At 41.0% G+C, this 15,552-nt stretch overlaps 1 protein-coding gene across 1 annotated transcript in view; it reads left to right on the top strand.

Annotated features, from left to right (window-relative positions):
- Window positions 1-15,552, top strand: part of SPATA16 (spermatogenesis associated 16) — a 97,964-nt gene that overhangs the window by 34,563 nt on the left and 47,849 nt on the right. The window contains 1 exon segment of the mRNA XM_030496217.1: window positions 9,045-9,134. Within this exon segment, the coding sequence (XP_030352077.1) occupies window positions 9,045-9,134 (90 nt within the window).

The raw sequence follows: 15,552 nt of genomic DNA, 5'->3' as shown, positions 1-15,552 counted from the left end.
AATATAATTATCTAATAACTTCCAGAATGGGAATAAACCTGCTGACCATAGTTGTCACATTGAAAAATGCAGCAACTGGTACAATAGTATATCAGTAAAAAAAAAAAAAAAAAATATCCTGAGACATAATTAACAAAAAGACAAAACTTTAAATATGATCAATTGCTATATTTTTCAAGATCAAATAAATTACTGTATGCTTGGCTACTAAAAATAGCTTACTGCCATCAGTTAACTGGCGTATACAGAATTTTTATTCCCATTGAGTTTTTATGTCATCACCACATTGTAGTGGCTTGCTGGTAATCTTTTGGCATTAATCATGAATCCAAACTAAAATATTCATTTCTGCATTTATTTGCATTTACTGAACTATTCTTTCTTTAATTTCATGTAAATTTCACAGCTCCTGCATTCATTTCTGAAGCCTTATTAGCCAAAAATCAATTTTAATATTCTCACACATAGTTGTATCAAATATATAGAAGTGGGGTTTGCTAGGAAGAAATCTTATAAAATATCACGACTAGAGGAATAGAGAAAAATTCCAGCAACTTTGTTTTAAAGTATTCAAGAACAGGCATTTGCAGGGGAATAGCTTTCCCATTCTTAAGAAAGGAAAGGGAGTACAATTTATATCATCAGCCTTAGATCCCGTATGAGAAGTGAAGTCTTCCTGAAAACTGGGAATTGTATTCTCTGGTTTCTTAATATCAAAATTTCAGGCTTTCTTTAGCATCACTGGCACAACTGAGGACACTGCCTGGGTTCTGATCATTTGTCAGGCTGATAACAAAAGATTTTACCCTTTGCGATCAAACATTATTAAAACCACTCTCATCCATCACAGCTCTGAACAAACCGTGGATTGACCTCACCAGGCAACGTCTGCAGTAACCTACTTGACCACCAATTTTCATCATAAGATAGCCATCAAAATAATTCCTAACTTGCAGTCTGAGGCTATAAAATGAATCACACAATATTTACATGCCCTGTGGTCCTTCTGGCCCAGGCATTATGGCATACCAGGGTTTAATGATCTTAATAACCCCATATGGCTTGCTGAGAAATTAGATTTTCCCTTTGGTTGCAGAAGGCAATTTTCAATTATAGCAGATGGCAAAACAGTGAAGGTCCAAGAAGTCAAGAACTGAATAAGAAACCTCAGATTAGTACTTAGGTCTTATGGTGCTCAGCCTAATAATGTCAGTGGTTGCATTTCTGCCCCAAATGAAAACAATCTCAAAGCAGAGCATAGCATTTCAGCAGAGCAGTCCCCCAGTTATGTCCATTCTTCAGAGGGCCAGGCCCAACAAAGAAATCCATAAAGCTGCAGTCGCATGTGAAGAACAACCCACGGAGTATCATGTACACAGCTCGGCAATTGTTAAGATTCAACTTTGTTTGAAATTGGAGAGAGTGATGCTGAACTCCATGATAATTTAAGATGGACAATCCTTCAAAACATGATATACATTACTTTCTTGACGAGACTCTATATCCTCTTACAGTTTCATTGTTTATTTTGCTTTTTTCCTCCAAGCAAGCTGAAACAAATCTGTATTAACACCATGTGTATTTAAAGGGTGGCTACAAAGAAATTGGAGACTCTCTTTTTACAAGGAGTCACATGGAAAAGACAGGGGTAATGGGTACAAGTTACTCCTGGGGATATTCCGTTTGGATATAAGAAGAAAAATTTTCACCAGGAGAACAATCAGCCATTGGAATAATCTCCCCAGGGAAGTGGCGGATTGCCCAATGCTGGACACTTTTAAGATTCAGCTGGACAGGGAGCTGGGACATCTTGTCTAAAGCATGCTTTTGCCAAGATATTTTGGACCAGATGATCCTTGAGGTCCCTTCCACGATGGGATTCTATGATTCACCAGCTGCTATGGTCCTCATGGCACACACTATTTGAAGAATGACAGACACAGCTTGATCTAGTTGCCTAAACAGACTGCTGTTCATAGAGATCCTGCACATGGATCAAGCACCAGAAAATGTGGAACAGGTTAATGTCACCTACCCAGCAGCAACTAACAATGAGCATTTTGTTTAATTTCTGTCTACTTTTGATTACTCCTTGCCCAGCTGTAGGATGGCTGCTGGTGCATAGGGATCCTCTGGAAATAAGCTACTCAGCAGGGAAATGAGGCTGCCCACCGTAAGTGAAGAGCCATACCTCTTCACAATGGGATTGCCATCATGCCATAGGAAACCAACATCTGTTGATGGGAAGTGCCATCTGGAAGGATGCTTGCAACTTGCCTCCTCTGAGAGCACCCCTGGGCTTGACTTCTTGCCCTCCTTCCCTCAATATGGAGATTGTGGATGTAAGAGCTGGGAGGAAGATGAATCAGACATTGTGGCATGTTTCTTTAACATCTCTAAGTAATGCCTGAAAAATATGTCCACGATAATGCGGAATGCTGTACAGAGCTATTCAAAATCTTTGGGGGTTAGAAAAGATTTTCCTGTGTCCTTGAAGACTCTGCTTTGCAGCACGACTTGCTGCCAATTCTCTCCCTTCCTTCCACAAAGGCAATGTATAGAGAATGTAATAAATCTGTAAAGCTTTTTCTGCTATGCCTTTTTATGTGTTCAGTGGAAGGCGGGGCTCTCTAATGCCTCTTGCACAATTCTTAGGGAGACACATGAAGTAGAAAATAGCACCTCCATTAAGTAGTACATGATTGCTTTAGTGATGACTTAACAGAGGGAATCTCTTCTGGAGGCACACGGGGTGGGGGGGGGTGTGGAATCTAAAACAGCTGCAGCCTCACAGATTTATTTCTAAATCCTTTGCATTTTTCTCTGTGACTGTTCAAACACTTAAAAGGTTTAAAATAATTATTAATGATCAAGCTTTATGCAATATCAGTCAGAAAAAAAGGCATCTCAAAACTTGGTCAGTGTATTATAGGCAGGATAAATCGGGACTCTTTAATCCAGATTAATTCAGAATTTTCAGACTAAAAATTCAATATTCAGCTACTTCTTCATTCCCTAGCTTCCTTATTTTGAACCTTTAAAGTAGGACTATATTAAAGTAAGTTGAAGAATAGAATTCTAGTGAAATATTAAATAATCAAAAATAAATAATGCAATGATGCTATGATACAGTGCAGTCAGTGGGCATTAAAAATGGAGACAGAATAGAAGAGCAGCATACACTTTTAGGTAGAAGTAGAAAAACGTGAAGCATAATGGCTGATGCTGCTAATCTGTGGGAAGTCTGTAGTGTAATGTATACTTTGCTCTAAACTACTCTCATAATCTCTTACCTTCTCAGAAAAGTGAAGAAAGAGAAGAATTAGCAGCACCTAATTACTTCAGCAATTGTGTTAGGCATATTGCAATATACATAATAGATGAGATATTATTAATACAAACCTATTCCACCGAGATGCTCTTGGTAATATAAACCAGAAGTACTCTTAAAAAAATAATTCCTTCTCATGCAGCATTTCAAATATTTCTCTGTACTTCAACTTTTTATTACTTTTTAAATGAGAAGCATTTTCTCTGAATTCTGATTCTCAACTCTGAATCACACGTTATTTCCAGGTTGGTATATCAGCAACATAGTTCCTATTTTATGGGCTGAGACTTCCTTCACTGAGGTCAAAGGCTATATTCCCCTTCACTTTAATGATGCTATATTGCAAAAACACTTTATCTACACAATGTCTGGTGGGATCCTATTGAGGAAAGGCATATTTGGTGGGGGGTGGAGGGGAGAATGGGAAGAAAAGCTCTGGAAGAAATACAGAAGGAACGATCTGGCAACACTGAACTGTTTTGTAAGGGTTGAGATACATGACAGCAGCCCTAATGGCATCAGAAGGTTTGGTAACAAAGACAACGCTACTTGTACAGCTGGAAAGTGAGTGGGCAGTGCACTGTGCACACAAGATGGGAAACACAGAGTATTTCCACTTGCATTAAGATGTTTTGGGAGCTTTGAGACAAGATCTTTCTAAATATCTTTTTGTTCTGGACTGGAGAGCATTCTCCTTTTTACCACCTTCACAGCTGAGGAATCAAGACCTGTATAGCACATTTATCTTATGCTTGCAATTCAAAGCAAATTGCTGCTGCAAAACCTTTTAGCATGGCAGTTATATCTCACTTTACTGACAGAGAAAAGGCGTTGTGTGAAACCTTTTTTGGGAACCCACACTTCCTCCCATCCTATCTGTTTATATATGAAAACTTCATGAGATGGTTTCTTCGGTGCACTGAAGGTCCTTGCCCACAGATGCCTAACTGCATTTTATTTCTAATTAGTTGTAGAAAAAAATCCAAATGCACACAGACAAGTCAGGTGTCCTCCTTCAGCGTAAAGGGATTTAGACCTGTTCCTAGATCCACCTAAGTTCAGTAGATTTTATGCCTTTGTTTGCAGCTGTTTCAGTGATGACAACTATATTAGAAGGGATTCCTAATGGTTTATCAAGTTACCAAAGAGACCCATTCTGGACTCTGCCAGATTTGCCTTTATGGGTGCTCTTACAGCTACATCTACATGGCCTCCTTGTCCTCCAGCTTTTTCCTGTATAACACAGATGTTATATAGTTTTGTGTGTCACTTCTTAAAAAAAAGAAAAAAAAAAAAGGAGTGACAAGGGCAGGGAGGGAAGGGTGCTCCTTCCTTGAGGGACCAGAGCATGCACACCATGGAAAAAGGCCTCCAAGTGCAGGGCAGGCATCATCACAGCCAGGCATTTGGTGGCAACAGAAACTCCCCATGGACCCATGTGTCTGAACCTGCACAGCCACCAAGAAACCAAAACCTAGCTCAGGAGAAAGGCCCTACTTCCCTCACATGTCCCTTCCGGCAGCTCTCCTCACCACAGACACCCTCCTTCTGCCTTTAATTATTAATGCCCACTAGCACTGAAACAACCCCAGTCTTGTCCTCTGGGACAAAGCGCTTCAGCATGCCTGCTTTCACAAGCTTACTAAATATTTCCACCAGCTTGTTGCAATAGGGAGGGTTTTTTACCTCTTCGGGATGTTAGCTTTGGTAAACTCCCACATAGAGCACAGAAGCCTGCAAGCTTTTGTGTATCCAAGACACACACTCTTAGTGCCCTATAACAGCACTGGGAGGATAAGTGGTTTGGAATACAAAGTTGGTTACAAGCAAATGTACCACCATTAAGTGCTCAAATAAAACTTAAAATCGTAACATAGCTGCACATACAAACTGCAGGAAAATATGAGGAGGTTGATTCCTGGCTACCATAGGGTTCAGGAATTTGACTGCCTCTACTAGAGTTGAACTCTTAAACCAGCCCTTGGGATCACTGAACAGAGTATGGCAGACTCAAACAGATGTAAGAATAGAACTACACTGCAGATACTAAGCTCCCTGCCATATAGATGAAACAAGAAAAAAAGAAGAAAGTTGAGGTTCAGTGTAACTGTACAGGATTCGTCAGGTTCATCTGTAAGTATACTGGGGCTGGATCATCGACTGTACTGACCAACAGTATTCACTGAAGATAAAAACACTGTATTGGTCTACAGCAACTGAATATGTGGTTCTGCTGAATACTAGTTGACACATTACTTGCACTGACATCGTATTTAATGTTGTGGTGAAGAATACCCCAGCAATTGCTTCTGTACTCAGTACCAGTGACACATGCACGTGCCAGCACAGCACCCTTTATACTACCCAAGCTAGCTTGATGTCTCTCTGCAGAGGCACATATTGCTTTAGCACTGAATTTTCACTTCTGATAAATCTCCTAATTCCTCTCTAATAGTAAATTATAATTGACTATTAAAATGTATTTGTAAAGATCACACTGTATCACAGAAAAGCAGGGACAACTAAGAAAAAGAAAAAGCTTCTGCTACTCTACTCAAAGAATTAACTGCATGCACCTCTACAAACAAACTAGCTTTTACTCACAGTACTAGCAAGAAAAATTAGTTTATCTGCTTTAGTGGTGAAGTGTATTTTTTACACTTGTTTCATCTATAGAATCATCTCATTGACTTTTTCTTGGCCTATAAAGGCCAAACAAGAACGATGTGGTGGATAGTAGCAGAGGCACTTTCTCATGTCACTCAGATTAGAGTTGAATCCCTGTTGCATTTGGGAAGGAATTTGATAGAGGATGTCCACCTTAGAGAAAAAGCAAAGTGATTTTTAACAGCCAGTTTTGATGTAGCAATCCAATTTTCTTGCCACACCTGTTTTCTTAACACCAGGCAGCAAGACTGAAAGAAAAACTTGGAGAAAACCAGACTAACGTGTGCATCTTTGATTCGCATACTCCAATTGTGAGAGAGTTGATGACTTCTTCCCACCTCCTCACAGTTTGAAAAAAAGATAATAGGACAAACACTGTATTATTTTTAAGAGAAGATGTCAAGATGAAAAAATGAAAATGTCAAAAGAGGCTGATATACGGCATTACTTAAGGACTGTTTTGTTGAGAAAAACTGACCAAATGATTTACGAAAGGCTTTTAACAGGGCGGTCTTTGGATTACAGCAAAGATGAAAAATAAATGAAAATCTATTTCAAGTTTACTTTAGCCTAGTCATTTGACAGATGAGGGCAAAACCTGGCAAGAACACAAGTTTTAATCTTCAGATGTAGTGACTTTATTTGCAGTTTTGCGGATTAGAAGTTTTCTCTGGGCAAAATAAGAACTATCCATTTTCAGACATTTCCTGTTGAAACTTTTTCTACCTGAAGCTCTCATGACAGCACATGAGTAAAAAGACCAAAGGACCAATGCTTCTACTGATGGCACAAATTGCTGCACACAGAGATTGTCCTGACTGTATTGCAGCTGGTGTGTCCACCACCTTCTTCCCTTCCTAACTCTTCTGTCAAGCCTCCCTCTTGAAACACATCCCTCCTAATTAATTACAGGATAAACCAGCCTAGTATCAAGACTGCTCATGGCTGAAGGTGGATCTTGGAGCATGGACTTGTTCTCAGTATGCACAGCCTGGCACATTTCTGCCTGGCCAGATGAGCCCCCCATCTGCTCCTATTTGAAGGAGAACTTCCTGGAATTAGGGTTTTCCTTTTAACCTTTGTTTGTATAATTCCTTTGCTTCCTATTCTCATTCAGGTTTTTTTTTTTTTGCCTTTTCACCAAAATCGCCTGAAACACAAAATCAGGTTTAAAAGCCAAAGGGATAGCTTTGCAGTTTGAGTGCACACCTGGCATTGAACTAGCATGGCTCATCACAAAGGCTAGTAAACTGGAGCTGCATCAGTACAGCAAAGGTTTGGGTAGAGTAGTAACACAGCAGCAATTATTTCCAGAGTATAGGCTACAGACAGCCTAGCAACATAAAACCAAACTGCCAGGAGTCAAAGGCAGCTTTCTGATATTTGCTCAAGCTATTAGGGCATACTATAATATTTTTTAGTATAGAGTTTACAGATCAAGAGAAGCAGTCAAACTTATCAAGACCAGTTAAAAAAAAAAAAAAAAAAAAAAGGATGGAAAATAGAGAGCCGGTATCTAATTCTATGAAAATCTGCCACAGTTCTATATTTATTATAAGCCTATCACACCACATCCTGCTCAAAGACTTACAGAAAATGTGTTGCTAACTACCAAGGAATTATTGATTTTTTTTTTTTTTCCCCCCTCTCATAGTGCTATTGCTTGGCTGCGGTAGAGCCAATAACTTGGGGAGCAGGGGGAAGGAAAAATCAATATTATTATTATCAGCTATTGACTACAGTTTACAGCAGCCATAATCTCATAGAATAGGTTGCAGAAGTGCCAGTTGTCATCCATGGAAGATATTACTGTTTTGGTCAAATCATTAAATGCTGATAGTATTTGATGTTTTGATGACTTTGCTTCGGTTAAATTAAGTTTTGGTGACCATCAGTATTGTCTAAACTTCAGACCTGAACCACGTTCAGCTTGCAGTGTTTGCAGTTGGCATTATCTTTTCATTACTGCTAAGAGTGATTCGTTCCTCTCATTAAGAACAACTAATTTTTAACATCTCATGCTGTTTTGTACATTGTATTTTAGTTCAGTATTTAGATGTGTCCCCAGTCACTAAGGTCTCCACTTCCTCCAATAATGTCTTAAGTTACATGATATTCATTTGTCACTGTTTTTTTAACCCCACACCTTTTTCCCAGAGAGGTAGGTCCTGGAAGGTAATGCTTTCTCTCAACACAGTTTCTGAGCATTTGTTCAAATGTTGGACTGGGAAAGCATAGTTCTGAGTTCTACATTTTCTACATACACGTAACAATAAATATTAAATTTGGCATCCTACAACACACTATATGTACCTTTTCTCCAAGCACCAGAAGTGCTGACCAGAGAAGCCAATCACTTGTTGGTGATCTCAGAAGTGGAACCAACTAGATGTAGAAGAAGCTGTCACTCTTGCCCTCCCCCTGCTCACATCAGAAGTCTACCCTGCCTGCCAATCTAACTGCTTAGCTTATGTTATTTTTACCTTTCTACCTCTTTCTGATATTGACTTAAAGCCTGTAATTTGTTACACCTGGAATTGCATCTATTAAAGGTAAAGATCTAAGAAACATGCCAAGGTCCACCCACATAGAACCTATCACTTGTACAGAAAGTATTTCACAGATCTGCCAAGTTAACATTAAAACACATGCTAGATACACAGTTTTTCCAGGTAGATTATCAGACAACTGCCACTCATTTTTGTGGAGGTAGGAGTTCACATGAAGTTGTACTGTAGCATTTTTGCTTATGTTTCCTACAAGCTAAAGGCAATATAGAATATTACCACAGGAACTTTCTTCCTAGAACAATATACAAAACCCCGATGAAACTGCATTTATGATATAACCTCAATAAAAATTTTAATAATGTTGTTCATATATCACAGCTGTCAAGGGAAAGAGAGAGTTCATATTACATTTGAAACATACAGTGTTGACCTGTATAGAGTGTGTACAGTCTGATTCTTACAGTTTGATTATTAGCAGCTTTTAATGGTTTACAAAATAGAAATCTAAACTTCTCTCTCTCTCTTATCTTTTGAAGGAGCATTGTTCTGAACCCATCCTATTTCCGGAATCACCTGCGCCAAGCTGCTGTGTTTAGGTGCTTAGAGAGATACTCTGAAGCTGCAAGGTAATCCACTGCTTGTGGATTTCTAATGGTTTCTCTACATCTCTTTCATTCCAGATCTCAGTAGTAAGGATACCATCTTATATCCAGGCTTTTCCAAATCAGTGGGAGCTTTGTGTTGGCTTTGTGCATATGATCTCACATGCAACAGAGCTCCAATCTTCCCAGTTGGCACAGCATGAATAATCCCAATTATGTCCCTAGTTGCCATCAGGCTAATGCATGCAGGAGCATTTACTCCTCCTGAGGCACAGGAGTGAGCCCTGATCAGGTCCCTGGGCTGTGCTTGGGCAAAAGTTACATGCACACAAGCATCTTCTGCTTCCTGGTTTCTCCATAACCCTGGGCAGAAGCTCAGGTGGGTTCCAAGCGGATGGGGGCGGTTGGAGAATCAAGATCTCTGGGTACACTGTGGTATGCTGCAAAATTTAGCCTGCGTGCAGCTGATGAGATTGGTGGTGTGAACGGGAACTGCTGGCAGGAGGAAAGCCTACAAGAGGAAGCTCCGCTTGTATGCTTCCATTAATGCTGCCAAAAACTAAAAGTTTCAACATGCAGCAGAAGTTTTTAACCACTTAACATACTTAAATGAAAGAAATGCATGAGGAAATGCAATGGTGGCTTGGTATGTATTACCATTAGTACTAACATTAGACATTTACAGAGGACCGCTCAGCTGAAGACCACAAGGTATATCACGAAATATTTCACAAATCATTAGCTAACTAATGGCAGAACAGTGAGGGCAAATAGGCAAGAGATTGAAAGGGTCACTCTGCTCATCATTTAAGATGGATGCTAGTGGTATTGCTCTGAAGCTATTAAAATAGCAGAAAACTAGTTTGTACATGGAGTGGAAGACAACTTTATCCAAGCAGACATGCAGAATTGCAGAGAGAATTTGGGAAGATGAACTTCAATTTTCTGTGCTGGACTCCAGCCAAAAGCTCTGGGACAAGCACTTTCCTTCTGCAGGACACACTAGCTTTCACAGGTCAGGATAGGGAGAAGAAATCCGTTCCCAAAGGCAAGGAAACAGTTTTTCCAGATTTCCTTAGATATAATTTCAGGCAAACCTGGAATATTTCACTTGCCTGTAAACCCACCTTTGGGTTTGGGGTTTTTTTGGGGGGATGGAGGGAGGTGGGGTGGGGTTATATCTCACTGATAACAGCCTCTTATTCTTAAGTCTTGTTAGGGCATCGGTTCAAAGAGAAATTGTCACCACCTGAATCATCAACAGTTGAGGTCCACTGATCAGCCAGGCATTTGAGAGCTCTGTTAGGAGAGTATAGTTCCTTTGTGACAGGTAGAGAATCATGCCCAAGACACTTTTAAACCCAAAAATTCACTAGAAGCCCAACAGGTGAAGTGATACAAGGCAATTGTTTGGAGTGCAGCAGGGGAAAGAGGACTTTTCTAAATAAACACAATCATAAAAGTTAAACAATACACTCTCAAACACTGATCTTTCCTAAGCAGCAACACACAAAAATGCCCATATTTGAGACAGTATGAGCTAAGAAGGTATTCATAAATATGATTAGAAAAAAAAAAAACCCACAAAAAACAAAATTGTGGTTGGTGTTACTGCAGATAAGCAATCAGTAAATTTACTACATCAGCAGGCACAAGGGAACACTGTCAGCCTGTTTTTCCCCCCCACTGAGTATCTTTCAGGGGACTAGATTTTAAATGAGATTACGTATTTTGTAAAGGAGAGGAACACTCTGACAGACTGAACCCAGAGTGGTTCCAAAAGCAGTGACTATAGCAGTATTCAGAGTTTAGCCTAGTTTAACATAGTGTTATAGCAACTGTGCAGAGCTGCTTCTGCAGATTGTGTTAAACTAAGCTTAGCACTGTTTCCATCATCTCAATGGAGTTTTTGGTCTTAGCTGAACTCCACTAATGGTGCAGAATGTACTCCAGTCATTACAGACAGACCACGGCACAGATATTCAGTTGCAGTTTCTGGAAAGACAAACTTGGGTTTTGTTAGCATAAGCCATCATTTATTTCTGCTTGCTTTTTCCATGAGAAAAAGGTCACTCTATTCCTTTTTCTGCTTTTAAGTATCCCTTGCCTTCCCACCCCCTCTTGTGATTTTTAAGTTATTGCATAGTCCATTAAATACACCCAGAACACTGTACGAGTGAACAGGAGTGGCTGGTTGTGAACAGTTCTGCTTGGCACAAGCAGCATGGATAACCACATTTAATTCAGCCTACCTATCAAGTTGAAATCCCCAGAGATTTTGTCTCTGAAGACACACCAGACTGAATTCTTTGGTTCAGAGAAAGTAATAGGTTAGAGTGGGGTCAACTGTAATTTAAATGTCTCTCAAGTTTGTCTGTGTGTAATTTTCACTAGTACAGCAGGAGAATAAGCATATGAAGCAGTCTAAATGCAAGGACATCTGAATTAATGTAAGGAGTCTGATAAGCCCATATCTGCATCACTTCTGAATTTTGTCAGCTGCAATAGCTATTCCTACAGGATAGCACTGTGATAGGATGCTACCATGTAGAGTGCAGCCTAAGGCCATTTGGCATTGTAAAGCAATCCTAAAAACACCAACGTGGGCTCACAGAATTTGCAAATGATGAATTTCAAAGTGCTGCAACCACTTTCACTGAGATGTCAGCTAGTAAATACATTTCTCCTCTATTGGTATCTCTGATGTTAGAAGACTGCTCTTGACAAACACAGTAAAGATTTAAACCTCAGAAGGGAGAAAGCCTATTTCAGCTGAAAGATCACCTCGGCCCTTGAACAAGTGAGCATAAATGCATTATATATAAATTTAGTCTAGAAGTTACTGGGAAGTTTTAGACATTAGAAGGCATTTAGGTTTAGGATCAGCCTCCAATAGCAGCTACTAGAATCACTTATGATCAGAATGGAAAGTCACTCCAAAAGAGGGGGCTCACTTCTGTCCCAAAAATAAGAAAATGCTCTTGGAGGAGGCCAATGAGAACTCAACTTTCCTAGCAATATACCCAACCCAAATTATTCTATGATTCTATGACTACTACCTTAGGGAAGGATGAGATAAAGGACGAGATAAAGGATATGTATGTGCAAGGGGATGTGTAAGCCACAGGAGAACCTCGGAGGTCCATGCTCTCTCTGAAGACAGAGCAGACAAACCACCATCTTTTGCTTTCCAGAACAACAGTGCTAGAAACGGAACATGCATGCAGGGATGAGCCTCAAAGCTCCTGAAGGAAGAGTTATGAGAGCCTACATGTCCTTCAAGTCACCAAGCCCACAGGCTGTGACCCCACAGCTGCACCCACAGGAGAAGGTCTAACCAAATGAGCAATAAGGCATGAAAGCAATTTTTCTTTTTTACTCAAATAGTGCAGGCTATTACCGACCCTGAATAGCCTTGAATCAGTAGTAAGGTGCAAAGTTTTAACTTACAGAAAAATATAGCCACCTATTTGCTTTGAAACTGGAGTTTTAAGTACAGAAGAGATTTTGCCCCTTTTTCTCATTAAGCTGTGTAGCTCTCATCTTTCTGCTAATCAAAATGCTGTGCTGATTTAACAGTGTCACTGTGTTCTGTGAAAAGCTTAAGATAGCTCTTTTAGCACCAGCTAGAACACTAGTGACTTGAAATTAGTTGTATACATGTAAGGGAAAACAGACTGTCTGTCCCTCTGCCAGAACAAACAACTCATATTCATCTGACTGCATAGAGTAGGGGTAAGCAAGCATTGAAGACGACGTTTGAGGATCTTAATAGCTGTGGCACAGCTGACTCAGCTTTTTGACATTCATATTAAATATATATACCTAACATAAGCTAGATAAATCCATCATCTGAAAAGCAAACTAGGTCTGCAAGTGGTGAACCTCAGTCCTCTGTAAGAGTTCAGGTCTGCGTCTCCTTTTGGTCTGACTTGAAAATAGAGTTCGTGAAAGCTAGGCGAATAATTTGGGTTAGTTTGTACATCCAGGTTTGTTCTACAAATCATAGAGTTGTACTAAGGAAAGCTATAGTAATAATTGGGGTTGGGGACACACTGCTGAGTGCCTCTAGACCTGTGCTACCTGCCTTTGCATCCGGCCTGGGTTTTGTCTCGGAAAAACAGATGAAAGTTTATATTATTTCTCCATCCTAACGGTTTCAGTTTTCCTGAACTGGGCGGGGGGAATTCTATAAAGGGGGGGGAGGAGGGGAGGGAATCTGCTGTCATGGCAACGGACCTCCCCTCCCGTCCGCACTGGGGGTTCCTCCGGAGCCCCGCGGTTCCCCAGCACGCAGAGAGCTCTCCTGGCCAAGGAGGCGTATGTGTGTACCCTTGTTTCGGGGACCGCCCGGGGGTCGGAGCCCCGGGACTGCCCTGGTCTGGGAGCTGCAGAGCAGCGACCTCCCGCACGCAGCCCCGCGCGACGCGCTGACCACCCCGAGCCTGACCACCCCAGGGCTGCTCCGCGGTGGCGGTTCAGCGGTCAGACGGCTCCGGCGGGGAGCAAGGCCCCCCCTCTGCCGGGAAGCGCATTGCACGGGCAGAGCACGTTGCGCAGAACTAGGAAGGAAACGGAATCCGGTTCCGCCCCACCCCCTCCCCGCCCTCAAACGAAGGGATCCGCCAGTTTCTGCTGGTTTTGTGACCTCCAGACGCGTGAGAGGAACACTGCGGAAGCAGCGGTGCGTAAACGGGATCCAGGAAAGGAGCTCCGGCAAGTGCTGGGGTCAAAGCCCAAAGGAAAGTCCACACAGCCTATTGATTTGACACCAACATAGGATGTTAGACTCTGTCTGCTGGCTGTTATTTCTGTGTCACACATGTTATTCTTTATCATTTGAGATTGTCCACATGTCAAACAACAGCTGGCTCCAACAGGGTCAGATCAGAGGCAAGAGGCAGCTTTCAACACTCGTGTTCTCCACATCTGGAAGATCTTGTACATTTGACAGTACAAGATGTGTCCCTAACCCAGGGAGCAAGAGACAGAGAAACACCAGAGAGCAGGGCAAGCACCAACAAAGAGTCCAGAACAAGCACAAACCATGGATCTCTGGAAGTGTCATTGCATCTCTACCACAAGCGGTTCCAGCTATCCTATCCTGTCTCCAAATGGCTCAGCCATGAAGCTAACACAGGCAGTGGGGCCCCCCACACCTCCTGGGATTTGTAGAGCATATCCATTTTGACTAGTGTTTGTTTCATACCAGCTCACGGAGAGCCCAAAATCTTGCTGGGCAAGCAAGCAACCTGTTTTCTTGAGCATCTCTTATTTTAAAAGATTTGTCATTTCCCTGTGCATCACTCAGCTCACGATTGTAAAGCAATTTCCATGTCCTTGTGTGGCAGTTCCCATTACATGAGAAACGCTTGTTATCACTGCATAGCAATCTCAGTACAATGCAGAAAGTTGTTGCCTGCATGCAACCATGGGACAGATAATAAATATCATAAATGTATTCCAAGTACAGGTGCCATTTTCTTTGCAGGAAACTTATTTCTGCTTTCTGGCAATAGGCTAATGACCCAGAAACTTCAGCAAAGACAGCAAACATACTCCGTCACCAATCTGGAGGGGCTTGGCAGGACAGAAGAGCAGCTTCCAGTACATTTAAGGTTCACTTGTGAAATGCTTAAAAGGAAGTTTTAGCCAGTCCTCTACAGGAATTAGCAACATTAAGGTGTTATGCATAGATAACATAACTTTTTGCCCTATTTGGGGGCTAGCCTACATATAGGTAAATTCTGATGTTAGTATTTAATTTTTGCTAATATTCTGGAGTTCTGTTTATCTCTCATCACATAATGGTTTCCAAGTGTCTCCATAACATCAGAGTAATTAGTTTACATTTACTTAGGCTATATAGAGATGTTTAAAAATTAACTGTTATTATTTTGTTCACTTTTCAAATAGGATAATTGCATTAAAATTATTACCTCCTACTTATTCCAGTTATAAACATCACTTTCCTTTTATAATCTCAGAAGAAAATAGGAAAGGTCATCCAGAATAGAGCAGTAGCTTATTTTGTAACTTGCTTCTCAGTCTCAATACTATTGTATTAGAGAGCTCAAATACCCAGGTGTCTACATCTGAGCTGATCTAAATGGGAATATAATAGGAAAAGTTCCCCTTAAACTGAAAAAAAAAAAAATAGATACTTACCCTTTCCAAACAGTAGGTCTGCACAGGACTAACATCACACAGCAGATGCCAAAGCCTCCTATTAGTACCACGTACTGTGGATCCAGGTGAGATCACTTGAAGTAAGGAGCAAAGGTGATTTTCTGCTACTTGTCAGGCTGTAATGTGCCTAGGCTGTGACTATTGCTAAGGCTCTGCAATCTGCAGAGAGATTTTCCTCTCCCCTTCAGGGCTTCCTTTCTTTCTGTGCAGCTCAAGGGGAGCAGTCAAGGCTTAAGGAGCTGACCTTGAGTCT

Source organism: Strigops habroptila, chromosome 8 (genome assembly GCF_004027225.2).
Source record: "Strigops habroptila isolate Jane chromosome 8, bStrHab1.2.pri, whole genome shotgun sequence".
In the NCBI taxonomy this organism is placed as follows: Eukaryota; Metazoa; Chordata; class Aves; order Psittaciformes; family Psittacidae; genus Strigops; species Strigops habroptila.
This window is presented reverse-complemented; position numbering and strand designations above follow the sequence as displayed.